At 44.1% G+C, this 16,331-nt stretch overlaps 2 protein-coding genes across 4 annotated transcripts in view; one reads left to right on the top strand and one right to left on the bottom strand.

Annotated features, from left to right (window-relative positions):
• The window catches only part of LOC132782028 (cytohesin-3), a 148,147-nt gene extending 144,507 nt beyond the window's left edge, over positions 1-3,640 (top strand). For both annotated transcript variants that reach the window (XM_067461305.1, XM_060786667.2), the window contains exon 13: positions 136-3,640. In XM_067461305.1, coding sequence (XP_067317406.1) covers positions 136-208 — 73 coding nt within the window. In that variant the 3' untranslated portion in view covers positions 209-3,640. The remainder of the gene's footprint in view (positions 1-135) is intronic.
• Positions 3,641-5,085: 1,445 nt separating this feature from the next.
• LOC137094710 (ubiquitin carboxyl-terminal hydrolase 42-like) overlaps positions 5,086-16,331 on the bottom strand; it is a 41,231-nt gene continuing 29,985 nt past the window's right edge. The window contains exons 15-17 of one of the 2 annotated variants that reach the window (XM_067461303.1): positions 14,184-15,467; positions 9,032-9,354; positions 5,086-6,576 (exon numbers count right to left, since the gene is read on the bottom strand). In XM_067461303.1, coding sequence (XP_067317404.1) covers positions 6,524-6,576; positions 9,032-9,354; positions 14,184-15,467 — 1,660 coding nt within the window. In that variant the 3' untranslated portion in view covers positions 5,086-6,523. The remainder of the gene's footprint in view (positions 6,577-9,031; positions 9,355-14,183; positions 15,468-16,331) is intronic. The other variant, XM_060786669.2, reaches the window with a different exon arrangement.

The raw sequence follows: 16,331 nt of genomic DNA, 5'->3' as shown, positions 1-16,331 counted from the left end.
TAGACTTAATGTCAGGGGAAAACTTTACTTTAACCTTACTGATCTAAATGGAGGATATCACAATATGATAAGGTCCGTAGAGTGCGCTAACAAGTGTGCAAGCTGACAACTAATGGCGGTCTCTTTTCTTGTTAGGGCAAGCATCAGCAAGGACCCTTTTTATGACATGTTGGCGACCAGGAAGAGAAGAATTGCTAACAAAAAATAACGCTAATCCTGTGGACCCACCTAAGCCAAATTGCTAATGCATCATAAAGCCAAGGTAAAGTTCACAGAAAACAAGATTTGTATTAGAAGTGTTGCCACTTTCCTGCAGCTTATATGGAGTCTGTGAGCGTTCATTAATATTCCATGAGACGCTGGAAGAAGCTTCAAGTTCACGGACTGATCTATAGATGAACTTTACACTTTGGAAGGAAGTGTGTGCTGTTTTTTGTGTTGTTGAACCTGGGTGTGCGATCTCTCCCTCCTGCCCTGTGGGGCCTTTGCCCAGGATTGCTGAGTCTGGCCTTCCCAACAAGCAGAGCGAGTCCCTTTTCCTTCCATGATTGCAGATGTCTTTTGCTCTCCTTTGCTAAAATTCTCCTTAGCCTTTGCAACACAGAAGCCTTTTGGGCCTGGATGGTTTTTGCATACAGCTCACATCCAGCCTGCAGCACTTCATTTAGAATCTGCTAGTCTGGCAGCTATATGATTAACAGACCTCCTTCTCATAAACATCTGGCCATGGACTGAAAGCATGAAGCTCCCGAAGACGAAAAAGGTCATAAACATGCATTTCGGAAGCATTGCTACGGCTCATCTTGAGTTCTTAGATGCCTTGGAAATGTGTTATTGCCCTTCTCCAGATGTTAACCTGAAATGTCTTCCAAATCTGAGTTATGTCAGGTGTCAGTCACTGTTTTATATTGTTTTGTGAAGACAACATTGCTTTAACAACCTTTTTCTGCCCATTTGTGCAGATGGCCACAGAGTTATTTTTCGCAAACAACCAGCTTTAATTTTCTCCTCTTTTATTGCCATTTACAGGTTTAATTTTCTATCCCCTTGGGATCTTACCCTCCTTTCCCCACTGTAAATATTTAAATGTGTTGTAAGTCAGAAAGAGGAAGAATCCAGTATTTTGCTAATGAAGAGTGACCTGTTATACATCTGAAAGGTGTAGGGTCTTTTTACAAGTGCTTTCCTTTTCTTTGATCCTTTTGCCTTGTGTGTTTTTGTGTGGCACTTTGCCTTCCCTGAACCCTCTCCTGTCAATTTCTGAGGCACATCCAAGATGTAGAGTCCGGTGGAGTAGAGAGAGCTCATCCATTTTGGCCAATAATCTACCTTTTTGCAATCGCAGATACTGATGTAGGATTTTACCCCACAACTCTGGTCATTCAAAAGTAACCTTCATGGAAAAAGTATTAGTGCTTTTGTCCCGATCTTTCCAAAACATGAGGCAAGGAATTATGTTAGACAAACGTGAATGTGGGAAGAATTACTGTTGCATTGCTGTATGGCCATGCTGTATGGCCATGCTGCATTGCTGTATGGCCATGTCCCGGAAGCATTCTCTCTTGACATTTTGCCCATATCAATGGCAGGCATCCTTGGAGGCAACCTCTGAGGATGCCTGCCATAAATGTGAGTGAAACGTCAGGAGGGAATGCTTCTGGAACATGGCCATAGTTGCTGTGAGTTTTTGGGCTGTATGGCCATGTCCCAGAAGGATTCTCTCCTGACGATTTGCCCACATCTATGACATGCATCTGAGGATACCTGCCATAGATGTGAGTGAAACATCAGGAGAGAATGCTTCTGGAACATGGCCATAGTTGCTATGGGTTTTCCGGGCTGTATGGCCATGTCCCAGAAGCATTCTCTCTTGACGTTTTGCTCACATTTGTGGCAGGCATTCTCAGAGCCAACGTTTGAGGATACCTGTCATAGATGTGGGTGAAACGTCAGGAGAGAATGCTTCTGTAACATGGCCAGACAGCCCGGAAAACACACAACTACCCAGTGATTCCGGAAATGAAAACCTTCAACAACTCAATTACTGCTGCTTCTAACTCACCCACTGAAAAATCTCATCAGTGCAGAGCATGCAAACTAAGTCTGGTGCTCAGAAGCTTTTTGCTAAATGGAAGAGTAGCTCTTTGTCTAGCTGTATATAGAAAGCCTGCTGATGTTTGTATGTGACAGTATTAGCAGGGATTCAAACCAGAGAAATGGTTTTTGATTGCTTAAGGTACTACTTTTATGAAGAGGTAAAATTCCCTACTCCGCGCTCCCCTTTGGTCACAGGGACTAGTTTGATTATTCTGGCCACCAATATGGCAGAGTTATTGGGGTCCTGCTGAAGGAGTTATACAGGAAGATATAGCTACTTCTAGGTTACCCTACAATGAGGGCCAGATTCAGTAGATCAGTGGCTCTCAACTTGTGGGTCCCCAGGTGTTTTGGCCAACAACTCCCAGAAATCCCAGTTTACCAGCTGTTAGGATTTCTGGGGGTTGAAGGCCAAAACATCTGGGGACCCACAGGTTGAGAACCACTCCAGTAGATAAAAAAGGCAGTCTAACACTTCCCTAAAGTGGGAAGAAGCGAGGGAGAGGACCTCTTCTGAATCCATAACATACTTTCCAGAGTGGGTTGTACTTCTCCAGAAGAGTCAGCCCATCATTCCCTCTGATCTCTTCTCACAATGAGAGTAGAGCAGTTCTAGACCGGGCTGCCTTTTCTCCAAAGTTACTATTTAAACCTTGCAGACTCTGGGTTTTGAAGGGGCACGTTGTAAAGCACTTTGAGCTCAGCTGGCCTGGCAAGTGCTGAACCCGAGAAGAGAGGGAGGAAGAGATCAACGTGCTTGTCACAACGATTTGTTTTTGGACGGCATGGAAGTGTGTGGTACAAAATTAAAAAAAACTTTTAGAATACTTCGTATTTTTAAAATAAATTCTTATTTTTGAAAAAACGTAGTACATACATAACTTTCTAATGTGGCAGTCGAAAGGAAAGGGTTGGATCTGGCGAGACCGTAACATTGCCTTGCCTTTAATATGACTGTCTACAAGACCAAGATCCAATGAACACCGTACGATTCCCCCTTTCTTTCTGGTGGCTGGAGATGGCCATATCTCAGTGTTGGGTTCTCCCTCATCTGAGCTGGTGCAGCCAAAGGTGAGTGACAATGGGAGTTACATTTGGCCCTGTCCCCCATCTCTATCTCCTAGTTGGACCTTGGCCCCAAGGCCAGCCCTGGCTATGGCTCAGGAAGCCTCTGCTCCCGACGTATGAAGGAGGCCACGGCTGCCTTTGCCTTGGCCCTCTGAAGCCCAGATGCTGCAAACCTAACAAGTGGCTCACCACTTCTCTCTTTGTGTGTATTTTTCTTGGAGAATGTTTCTTATATTGACATTTAAATGTAAGCTATAATGTATATACTGTACATCTGTGTATTATTTGAACTTGGAAGATTTGTTAATCTTGTACGCTAACGAATTGCATGAAATAGTCTGTTATCTATGTTACACCAATATCTATGTGTGGAAGTCCTCTCGTGTGGCTGCTTTACATCGTCAGCGAGCATTGATTGAAGAAAAGACTTCACGGAGACTCCCTTCTCAGAAATAAAAGTATACATTCTACAAAAGTGGATTTTTATAAACACCACCCAAATGCTTGAAGAGTCGCAGAGCTACAGGTGTCTTAGTATGTATCTTGGGATAAAATCCTTTTGTGACTTTCACTGTAGGACTCTATTTCCTGGAGCAGCCCACAATGTGAGAACATTGGGTCACGCATGTGCCTTCAAGTAGGTTCGGTTCTATGGTGACCTTCTCGGGGAGTTTTCTTGGCAAGATTTGTTCAGAGGCCTTTTGTGTGTTACCGTAATTTTGGAGGACTCTCTTCTCCAAAATACTATTGTTCTGCCACAACCTGAAGTGGTACAATACAATATTGAGTCTACCTTCGGGGGCAAGAGCGGGGTATAAATATAGAAAATAAATAAAATAAATATTTAAAATTACTGTTTTAAATGACATAAACTTCCCAGTCTTTCAATGGGAAGTGTGGGCCTGCTTTTGGTTGATGAGAGAGTCAAGTTAATTAGGATGGTTGTTGTGTGCCTTCACGTCATTTCAGACTTAAGGTAACACTAAGTCTAAAGTTTAGGGCAGGGGGCCAAATAAAAGGACCCTGGGGGGCTGCATCTGGCCCACAGACCATAGTTTGGAGACCTTTGCTGTAGCCCTTCACCTTTATCAAATTCCAGATCTCCTCTAAAGGATACAAGCAGCAGGTTATCAACATATAGAGGGGCATATTGCAGTGCATTCATTGTATATTAGGAAAAACCTTGAGGGCTTTGAAATCATACTCCCACAACCTAGAACCTGATTGACATGTGGCACAGTTGCATCCCTGAATGTCCTCACTGTACCAAAAATGTATGTTCCCCACAGACGAAAGCACACACACCATCATATAGTTATCCAAGAATCTAAATCAGTGGTTCCCAACCTGTGGTCCCCAAGAACGAAAATATGGTCCACAGTCTCACCGTTACTAGTGCCGAGGGAACAGGGATGTTGGGAGGGGAGAGGCTGACTACCTACGAAAAATTACTACTACCACTTCAGTCCTAGATTATGAAATAAGATTTTTTGTGGGCGAGCGGATGGCAACTACTGGATGGCATATGTTCTGTATCAGAAACTAGAGCTGATGTAGTCTATCCAATGGAGTTTTCTGAATCATCACCCCAAATAACCAAACCAAATCTAAAGTTGACCAAAAACTGATTCGTAACCCTTGTGATACTAATGTTGGAGAGTGGTTCCTGGTCAAAGTGGTCCCTGGCCCAAAAAAGATTGGGAACCACTGATCTAAATCCTTAATTGACTCATCAACATGTAAGATTTTTGATATACATATCATTGGTTTAAATCCAAATGTCACCACTTTCTGACCAAACCTAAGAGCCTGTGAAATGTGGATGGAGTCAAACATGTCGCTGCCAAGGTGTTTGTATACAGAAATGAGCTCCAGTCAGGTAATTGAGGCAGAAAGGAAAGTGTACAGTACACACCGGGAAACCTTTTTTGACTTGCTGTATTTATATACTATATAAATTTTACATGCCATATTTACAAGTGGGGCAAGTGCTTTTATCTTTAAAAAAACAAAGATCAAACTTGAGACACCTCTGAACAACACAGCTTGTATAAACCAGACAGATTATTCAGATGAACTGTATTTAATACAGTTTTCCCCACTCCGTCTCCTGATGCAGGACCAGTGAATTAAGTGTATCACAGTTTGATAGCGTTTCATCATTTTTTTAAAAAAAAATTAAATCACAGTATGAATGTGTCTGAAACTAGAAACTTTGAAGGGACAAAAAAAGGAACCAGAAAACTCAGATCCGTCAAGACAACCATCACATCACAATATTATAATAAAAACAAAATTTAAAAACAACGGGAGAGGGAGAGCAGCTCTTTCTGGCCGGTGCCGGACTGAGGCAGGGTCAGGCCTTCGGAGCTGCAGCAGCCGTCACCCAAAAGCCTGGGAACGGAAGGAGGGCCCAGAGAGCGCAACGGAGCCAGGGACAGCTGTTGGGGGGGGGGGGTTAGGAAGGAGCAAAGGAGATGGAGGGAATGGAGAGGAACACAGAAGGCCACAAAAAGGGGCAATGACTTGAAGAAAGAAAAACCCTTCTATGGTGAAGGGAAACCTGGCTGAAGAGCCAGGAAGAGCAGAGTGGGGAAGAAGTGCAATCGGGGAGACCAGCATCTAGCCCTCTCCGTCCCAAGGCCTTTGGGGAAAGGCAAGAAGCCTCCCCATCCAAACCCTATTCAGCAGCTCCTTGGGACCTTTGAGGGCCTCCTAGGGAGGCGGCCCCATCCAGAGCAGCAGCAAAAAGGGGGCTTTGAACACGTTCTGAGATACATTCAAAAACAAGAGTCCAAACAGCACGCTTTGCAAAATCCGAGACTGGAATCCAACGGGGGGAAAGAAAGAAACAAAGTTGAGTTTCTAGTTGCAGACATCACAGAAAACAGATGAAGCTCTTGCAAAAATCCTAAGTTGTGTGTGATTTTTTAAAAAAACAATTCTTTAAATTAAATAAAGACGATTGCAGCTTGATAATTCTGTTGTTTCCTCGCTCCTTGCACCAGATATGTAGACGCGGAGCCATCGCACATGAAGAACACAATCAACCTGAGTCTGTAATGAAGCAGCATTTGAGATGTTCTGTCCCAGGGCATTAATCCTAACGGTTGCATTTACAGGGTAAAGTTTCACGGCATTCAGCCCCATTGTAGAAAGTTTCCATCTTCTTTTGTTTGTTTGCTTGTTTGTTTCCCCGGTGTTTAGTTTTTTTGTTTTTTTGGATTTCAGTTATTTTTTAAAAAAGTCTCAAAGTAAAAACTAAAAAAAAAAGGTGGGGGGGGGGTTTCCATGGTAAAATCCTGTACAGTATTTCTGAAGCACCAATTATGAATTATAGAGTTAATCGCTTTGCGGTTTATAAATATCCTGCAAGCTGTGGAGGAATGGCTTCCAGCGGACACTCTGGATCTGAAAGGCAAAGGAGATAAGGTTATTTTTGGAGACTGACCTGATAGAAGTCTTATGGCTCATATGCCACAGTCTGCAACAGCAGCTGAGACCAGCTGATATTTGGGGCCCTTTCTCTCTGACCAGTCTCTATTCATCCTGGGAAAATCTGTCCTTACATCCTGCAGTATGGTTTTAAACCCTCACATTCTGCATCAGATACGAAACAGCTAATTCTTATCCAAACTAAACTGAAATGAGATTATCAGCCATGCGCACTGGGCAATTTGGCAGAAACAAGCAGCAAAACCCAATATTTCTGGAAAGAAGCAGTTCTACAAGGGGCTTCATTAAAGATTTCACCTGACCCACTTGTATTTATCATAGGACGCTGAAACTGCACATGTGTAATGATATAAGTCTCTATAGGTTATGTGCCAGTTTACAACTCAGAACTGATAACAGTCTTGATTTTACAGGGGCTGAAGTGATGTGAGGTTTGAGAATGGACCCAGTGGAATACACAGCAGTCCTCAAGTTCCTTGACTTGAAAGGCCGGACACCAAAGACGTTAAATGAAATGAAAGAGGTTCATGGTGATGATTCTCCATCCTATGATTTAGTCTAGAACTGGCATTGTCACTTCCAATGTGTTAAACCCCTGTGCCGGCAGGACTGAAGACCAACAGGTCGCAGGTTCGAATCTGGGGAGAGGCGGATGAGCTCCCTCTATCAGCTCCAGCTCCTCATGCAGGGACATGAGAGAAGTCTCCCACAAGGATGATAAAACATCATAAATCATCCGGGCGTCCCCTGGGCAACGTCCTTGCAGACGGCCAATTCTCTCACACCAGAAGCGACTTGCAGTTTCTCAGGTCACTAGACACGACACAAAAAAAAAAAACAACTTCCAATGTGGTCAGGCTTCGGTGCAAACAGCTCTAATTTCAGGGCGACTCCGGTCTGCTATTGATGGACGCACCATTCAGCAAGTGGAGGTCGCCATTTTGGAAAATCGCTGTGTAAACATTCATCACCTAGCCCAAAATGTCAAGATTAGTGTGGTGTCCATGGAAAAAAAATCATCCAAGACCATCTTCACATGCACAAGGTATCCGCTCGTGGGGTCCCCCGGCTGGTCACACCTTTCCAGAAGTAGGAACAAGTTGAATGCTTTCAGGCTCTATTGACATGTGCCATGGAAACCAGGAGGAGTTTTTCAACAGACGGATCACGTAGGATGAAAACTGGCCCCATCACAATGATTTTGAGACTAAAGTCCAGTCGATGCAATAGAAGCATCCTGACTCACTGCCTCCAAAGAAGGCACGTGCCCAACTCTCGGCAGGCAAGGTCATGCTCACAGGGTTTTTTTTACCAGCACGGAGTAGGATGGATGGATTTCCTTGCAAATGGCACCATGATCACTGGGGCATACTATACTTCACTGTTGTGGAAATTGCAGGAGGCCATTCAAACCAAGAGACAATGTGGCATGCTCACCAAAGGTGTCCGCCTTCTGCAAGACAATGCACCACTTCACAGCTCACATGTTGCCCAAATGGAAGCATGCTCCTATGTTTTTGAAATTCTACCCCATCCTTATTCACCCCATCTCACACTATCAGACTTCCACGTCTTTCCAATAATGCAGTTATTTTTGAAGGGAATGCATTTTTCAGATGACGAGACTCTGATTTCTAAAGTCACAACATGGTTTTTGGAGCAACCTGTCGACTTCTACAAGCGAGGTGTTTACAGTTGCTTAAAAAGATGAGAGAAGTGTGTCCCTAGGTCACCTAGGACTCATAACTGTGCCAAGTTTCATTGCTTTCAGTCCACAGGAAGTGGGTTAGGGGAAATCTTTAATGAACGCCCCTCGTATGTGGCAACCGTAATCCTGCAACACAACACCAGGATTACATTTGGCTAGTTCCAGTTATCCCTACTTGCCAAAAATTTACAGCAAACCAACTGTGAAGATGTTTGGTAAACACTTCTCAAACTTCTCAAACATGAAGTTCTCATCCATCTCTTGTTCAAGCTGGCCAGCATACAAAAATATTATGTAAGCATAAGCATCACTGCCAAAGTATTTTCTTCACCTGTTCCCTTGCTATCTCTTTTTTCCTTTGTCATTGTGTCTGTTACACCGTAAGCCTATGGGTGAGGCCCATCGTTTGTTGGTACAGTGCCTACCAATGTTTTACTGACTTTAGATAGTAACGGCAACAGGTTTTGCTGAGAATGATCCACTGGGGTGAATGAAGGATGCCCAGCCCTTGCTTGGAATGTGGAAGGCTGTGACTGACATTACGGACGCAACCCTGGCAGCAACACCCTGGGAACAAATTCTGGCGCAATCCTAAGGCAGGGACATAAATCTAATACTGATAAATATAAGGAATCTGAATGAGGGAGAACACAGAAAACCATTCCCAGGATGCCTCGTGGGGTTTCCTTCTGAGTCACTTACCTACATTATGATCTGTAGAAGGGGAGGAGCCATTTCTGTTGCAGCCTTCTATACTTTTTGTTTTCTGGCAAACAGCGGTGTCTCCATCCTGGTGGCTCCTGCCATGCTTACTACAAGGCTCCAAAAAAGACTGTGTCGCCTCCCAGGTTTTGAGATTCTTGGTTTCCAAGCTTGTTGGCTTTGGAAGGGAAGAGACTGGAGTTTCACTGCAGTCTTCGGATTTCTTCGTACGCTTCTTCTTTTTCTTCTTCTTTTTCTTGTGTTTATGCCTGTGAGCCTCAGCCTCAGAACCGGATGCCGACGGGTCAGAATCCTGGCGATGCCTGGAAGAAGCAGAAAGGCGTCAAAAAAGAAAAATCAATGCTGCAGAGCATTGTTTTCCAAACATCAGACTCAGCGCAAGTGGCAGACAGTACTTCAGTTTACCCCACTGCAAAATATGGGACAGGGCCATAAAAGTGAGAAATGCACTATGGCTTCATCCTAGCTCCCTATTTTTGCATTTATACTTCATTCTTTGGGTCTCATCAAGGTCAGCTTGGTACATATAAGTTAAGCTTAGCTTTTCCTTATGTCCCTTCCCTACATAGAAACTCTATCCTATGTTTTTCCTGGCAAGAGTTCTTCAAAGGGGGTTTGCCACTGACTTTCTCTGAAGTTGAGAGTGTGGCCTGCTTGTTATTTTTGTCCCATTGCATTCTTTCTGAGCTTGTGTACAGGCATCCCTTTCACCCTATATCCTTCCTAAATCATCCCATCATCCTAATTGTTGGGTGTAGTTATGCAAGGAGAAGAAGTCATAGGAGGGCCCTTCGAACATTGGTTACAACTCCCATCATTCTTCAATAATGGCTATACTTGCTAGGGACGATTCGGAATTAAGAGTTAAGCAACATTTCATAGAATCATAAGAGTTGGAAGAGACCTCGTGGGCCATCCAGTCCAACCTCATTCTGCCAAGAAGTAGGAAAACTGCACTGAAAGCATCCCCAACGGATGGCCATCCAGCCTCTGTTTAAAAGCCTCCAAAGAAGGAGCCTCCACCACACTTGGAGGGATGCACTTTGTTTTAAATATTTTCTGGCATTAGACACCAGGCTCTAGTCTTGGTTTTTTTGAATAAGAGGTGATGGCCATTCCCACTCCAATGCATTGGAGTCAGGTACATTTTAATGATTTCCTGATTTGTCCTGTATGTATTAAACAGCCAGCAAACTCCTGTGCAGCTTATTAGAATACCTTACCTATTTTAATGTAAAATTGTTTTACTTTTTAAGATGCCTGGAGTCCCACAAGTGGGGGGAAATGAGGAGGAGGAGGAGGAGGATGTGCATTCCATGTGTTTGGCCTTCCAACTTGTAGTGATGTGATGATTTTAAAGGTGAACCACAAAGGCAGGGAAGACATTGGCCTATTCATTTTGGTTCCCTCCCCATTTCTTTTCCCACTGGTGCCTTGTCTTGTAAGCCTGAGGGCAGGAGCTCTTTTATTACTCATCTCTACTTCCTAGGAGTCTTAAATGCTCTGAAAGAGAGAGGCTGACAGGGAGAGGGGGGACTATAGCAAGAAATATGACTCATATTGTTGTGAGTCACATAACCTGCTTGTCAGCCTCTGCTATAGATCTGAACACATGCTTTTGTACCACTATAAACTCATTTTGGGATTCTAAAAAGCCACAACATAGAGTGTTAACATCAAATCATAACATTGGCACTTGCTGCCAGTTAAGGATTCTACAGCTGCACCCACTGACAGGTTGCCTGGCAGAACCACTCTTGCCATCACAAATTTCTTCCTATTGTGTGGTCGGAATATTTTCCCTTATAATTTCAATTCACTGATCCAGATCCTATTCTCTGGAGCAGTAGAATGTAAGAGACAGCCCATAATAATAATAATAATAATAATAATAATAATAATAATAATAATAATAATCTTTATTTCTACTCCGCCACCATCTCCCCGATGAGGACTCGGAGTGGCTTACATGGGGCCAAGCCCGGACAACATAATACAGCAATAAAATCAAAATATATACAACAGACAACAACAACATTATCAAAGTGACATTAAAAAGGGAAAAAAAGCCGTCCAGATATTTAAAAATGGCTATCACCCCTCAATCTTCCCCAGGCTAAAAACACTCAACGCTCTCAACGGCTCCTCCTCAAAGGGCTTGTTCTGCAGACCATTTGCCATGTTGGGTTATCTCTTTCAGACATATTCCAGTTGGTCAAATCTCCTTCAACTGTGATGCTCCAGGTGAGATCTGACCAAACCAGAACAGAGCGGTGCTATTCTTTCTCTTGATCTGTAAACTCCACTTCTGTTGATGCAATTTACTGGCTTTTTCTTTGGTGGCCACATCAACCTGAATATTTAACGTGTGTCCTGCTAAGACCCCTAGATACTGCTGCCAAGGTAAGGATCAATGTTTCCATAAAACCAATAAAGCACAAAAAATGTGTTTTTTCCACCTACGTAACCGTGAAGCCAACAAGAAATTGAAAGTTACCCGGGAAGGCCAAGAGCTCAAACACTGTTCCCACCCTAAATATCTCAGTATCACCTTAGAATGCACACTAACATTTGGAGAACTGTATGAACACCAAGCACAAAATAGCTGCCCGCAATAGCATCCCATGGAAGTTTACTGATAGTGCCTGGGGTACAGACTCAAAAATATAACAACATCAGCCTTGGCCTTGCCTTACTCGACTGCTGAGTATGCCTGCCCTGTTTGGCACAATTCTGCCCACACGAAGCAGGTGAATATAGCACTCAATGAAACATGCAGAATAATCACAGGATGTCTTAAACCTACACATGTTGATAGACTCTACAAGCTACCTGGCATTACCCCCCAATGTGCAACGGGAAGTTGCTGCTAACTGAGAGAAATAAAGTAGAACACTGTGAAAGCCACCCACTGCATGGTTATCAGCCTCCTCCCAGTAGACTCAAATCAAGGAAAAGCTTCACGAGAACCACCACTCCTCTATATGTTCCCCCAGCAACAGCAAGAGTATCCCTCTGGGCAGCTAAACCAGGAAATCCCAAATGAATGACCCACCACGAGGGTCTGCTTCCAGGGGCAAACCAAGATTGGGCAACTTGGAAGTCCCTGAACAGACTGGGCAAATCAAAAGACAACATGGGAAAATGGCACGACCTAGAAGAATCCTTCACCTTGTGTGACTGGAGCAGAACAAACAACTCCACATCTGTATGCTTGCCCACAATGCCCTGTCTCATGCACAGAGGAAAAACCACAGACAATGTGGTTGCTGTTGCCTATTTTTGGTCAAAAATTATTTAACTGTGTTCCCTCTATTTTATCAGTTCTATATTTATTTATAGGCCCCCAGGTGGCGCAATGGGTTAAACCACTGATCTGCTGAACTTGCTGAGCGAAAGGTTAGTGGTTTGAATCCAGGGAGCAGGGTGAGATCCTGCTGTTAGGCCCAGCTTCTGCCAATCTAGCAGTTTGAAAACATGCAAGTGTGAGTAGATCAATAGGTACTGCTTCTGCAGGAAGCTAACAGCACTCCATGGGGTCATGCTGGCCACATGACCTTGGAGGTGTCTACAGACAGCACCGGCTCTTCAGCTTAGAAATGGAGATGAGCACCAACCCCCAGAGTTGGACATGATTAGACTTAAATGTCAGGGGAAACCTTTACTATACTTATTTACGCAATGCTTTTGACATTAAATAAATAAATAAAATGCTTCTGCATCTACTCTCTTGTTCTGCAGTGGTGATCTACAACCAAAAGTAATATCCTTTTAGTTGGTTCACAGTTCATATGAGATCTCAACCCAGTCTGCAAAGTAAGGCTAATTCACTCCCAGTCCAAGGATCTACTGACTTCATCAATCCACTAAAGCAATCCCTCTCCTCAGCTGAAACGACCCTGCTAAGGATCCAATTTTTGCAGAGACCAGATTGGCATAACCAGAAGAGGCCCCAGCATCCGCCCCAGATCTTCTGCACATCTTCCTATGGGAAGCACAAGTAGCCTCTCCGCTTGCTTTCTTTTCAGAGCCACTCTTCCTCTCTTCGCATTTCTCAGCCAGCTGATTAACTGTATTCCTGTATTGTTTTGTTTTATTGCTGGATTTTGCAGTACTGTTCCTTATACAACAACTCAGTACCAAATGATAGAGGCTCCCCAAAGCCTCAGACTGGAATGTATTCCAGGAAATGACAAGGGATGGATTCTAGGACCTTTTTCATGCACTATCACACAGCTCCGTGCCTCTTCTAAGGTCAAGATTATTTAACTCTGTAGTTTGCTTGTTCTCAATTAAAAATAGCCAGGTGGTCTACCATCTTCTACCTGATGCATTCCAATGGGGATGCCGAAAGCTGAACCTGCATCTATCTCCACAAAAAACAAAGCACTCTACCAAAGTTATTGCTTCTATGTATTGTCGAAGGCTTTCATGGCTGGAATCACTAGGTTCCTGTGGGTTTTTTCGGGCTATAGGGCCATGTTCTAGAGGCATTTCTCCTGACGTTTCGCCTGCATCTATGGCAAGCATCCTCAGAGGCAACCATCCACCTCACTACCTCTGAGGATGCTTGCCATAGATGCAGGCGAAACGTCAGGAGAAATGCCTCTAGAACATGGCCCTATAGCCCAAAAAAACCCACAAGAACCTAGTTATTGCTTCTGTCTATGCAAATCACTGCAGTTAACAAGAATAACACTTGACTTCCCTGCCTCATTCTGCTGTGGATGTGAACTGGGACCACAAAAGCTACATGCCACCAGCAAGAGCTCTAACATCCTGCATATGAGATATTTACATGACAATTCATAACAGTAGTAAAATTACAATTGTGAAATAGCAACAAAAATAATTTTATGGTTGGTGGTCAGCACAACATAAGGAACTGTATTAAGGGGTCGCGGCATCAGGAAGTTTGAGAAACACTGACCAACATTGATGAGACAACGACAAAATCCATCCCCTCCAAACCCCACTGGTATTCAGGCCAAAAGCAACCGTAGTTCAGCAGAGTAACTAACATACAGACCAGTACAGCAGTGGCTCGCTTCCCGGAGGGGATTCATAAGCCACAGTGGCCCGAGAACCCTTTCTAGATGCCGGTTTCCCCGCTCCCAGCTATGCCACTAACCTGTGATCTCTTTCTCTGTGTTTGTCTTTCAACTTCTTCTTCTTCTTGGACTTCTTGTGTTTCCGCCCTTTCTGCTCACCCAGAGATTCACTCTGCACGGTCTTTTGGGGCCTCTTCTCCGGGGTGCCCTGGCTCCCCTCGGGACTCTGGCATTTCCTCTTCCTTTCCTGGTCATGAGTCCATCTGCTTTTGTGATAATCATACTTATAGGGGCTATTGTAAACATGACTCGACTTGTTATAGTCTGTGAATTTTTTATCCTGATTGTACCTGGGGACGTGGGAAGGATAAAAGTAATCGTAAGATCGACAGCCTTCCCATCTCCTGGGCGTATCCGGATAATATCGCTCTCGACTCCACGACCGTTCGTAACAATGTCTGCTCCTTTCAGACTCTGTTTTCCCTCGGCTGTGTGATCTATAAGGGGGGTATTTCCCAAAATTCCTCCCGGGATCCGGGCTGCATGGGAACCTGTAATAGTTCGTATTGTAATGCTCGCGCCAATAGTGCTCCTGTGGCCTCGCTCTCTCCTTGCTGTAGGAACACCTTTTCTTGTTGTGGTGCCCCTCCGCCTGGCTCCGGGAAGATGCTCCTCCTGTCGCCTCGGCCTCCTCCTCGCTTTCCGAGTGCTTCCTTTTGGAACGATAGTGCTCTTTGTCAGTTTTCCTGGAGGTGCAAACTTTCTCCCTGAAGGGGGAATGGGATCTCAGTTCCTGCCTGTCCATGTTTCCTTTAAACGGTTCACTATTCTCTCCTTGGTCATCCTTTGAACTCTCCCCAACCACATTTGGCCTCAAAGTGCAGGAGTTTTCAGTAGGCGAGGCATCCGCGTACATTTTCACATTGTCCTGCGTTTCCTGGCACTTGTCTGCCACGTTCAGAGCGACAAGCTTTAGAGAACTACATTCACTGTCAGTCCGTAAAAGAGGGCTCTGTGGCCCTTTTTCTGCTGCCTCGGCGTTTCCCCCGGCAGCTTCGGAGCTCTTTTCCCAAGTTGCCTTCCCTTCTTTTGGTCCTCTCGTCTTTTCTGCGTGGTCCTCCACCTTACTTTCTCCAGGCAAGTCCTCTTTCGCTCCCAGGGGGATGGAAGGAAGGCTGTGCTGCCCAAGGCTCTCAAGAGGCACGCCGTCTGTTTGGGAAGGAACCCTTTCGCAGGGGTCTTCTGTGGTAGAAGTGATTTCAGGGTCCGAAGGGGTTAACAGATTCTGGACATCATTGCTGAGGGGACAGGGGACCTCTTCAGAAGAGCCACCCTCTTCCAAGGGCTTTTCTGTTCCACTAGCACTGCAAAGAAGAGAGCACGAGAGAGATTAGGAACTGGCCAGAAAAAAAAAATGCAGTGAGACAGATTTGAAAACACACCTTCTTCACCTCCTGATTGACAGCTATAATTTTGACTTTGAATATTTCTAGCAATGTAGCAGTAGAGGCAAAAATTTAACACCGGGATTGTGGCGCAGCTGGCTGAGTGTCAGCTGCATTAAGATCACTCTGACCAAAAGGTAATGAGTTCGAAGCCAGCCCGGGTTGGAGTGAGTTTCCAACCAATTGTGTACCCTGTTATCAACCTTTGCAACCTGAAAGACAGTTGCATCTGTCAAGTAGGAAAATTAGGTACCACCTTAAAGTGTGGGGAGGCTAAATTAACTAATTTATGAGGCCATTAAAAAAAAAGACTCCAGCAAGCACTCCAGCAAAAAGTGTGCAGGGAATGCGGAAGTACTTCATCAGTGTCACAGATGGACGATGAAAGCGACCACTCCCCTGGCGGCCAGAAAAAGTTAAATAGCCTCTGTCTATGTCTGTATATGTTGTATGTCAAAATTGGCATTGAATGTTTGCCATATATGTGTACACTGTAATCCGCCCTGAGTTCCATGTGGGGTGAGAAGGGCGGAATACAAAAGCTGTAAATAAATAAATAACATCAAATAAATAAATAGATAATAATAATAATAATAATAATAATAATAATAATAATTCAGTGTTCCCTCACTTATTGTGGGGGTTATGTTCCAGGACCTCCTGCAATAAGTGAAAAACACTGATATAGGGATGCTATATTTATTTTAATATTTATACATTATGTTAGTAGTTGTACACTATTTTAAGTCTTTATAAACTTAAAATAAAGTGAAGGAAAGGAAG

The sequence above is a fragment of the Anolis sagrei genome, chromosome Y (assembly GCF_037176765.1).
Source record: "Anolis sagrei isolate rAnoSag1 chromosome Y, rAnoSag1.mat, whole genome shotgun sequence".
NCBI classification, from domain to species: Eukaryota; Metazoa; Chordata; class Lepidosauria; order Squamata; family Dactyloidae; genus Anolis; species Anolis sagrei.
Note: the sequence above shows the minus strand (reverse complement) of the source record. Positions and strands in the feature narration are given on the sequence as shown.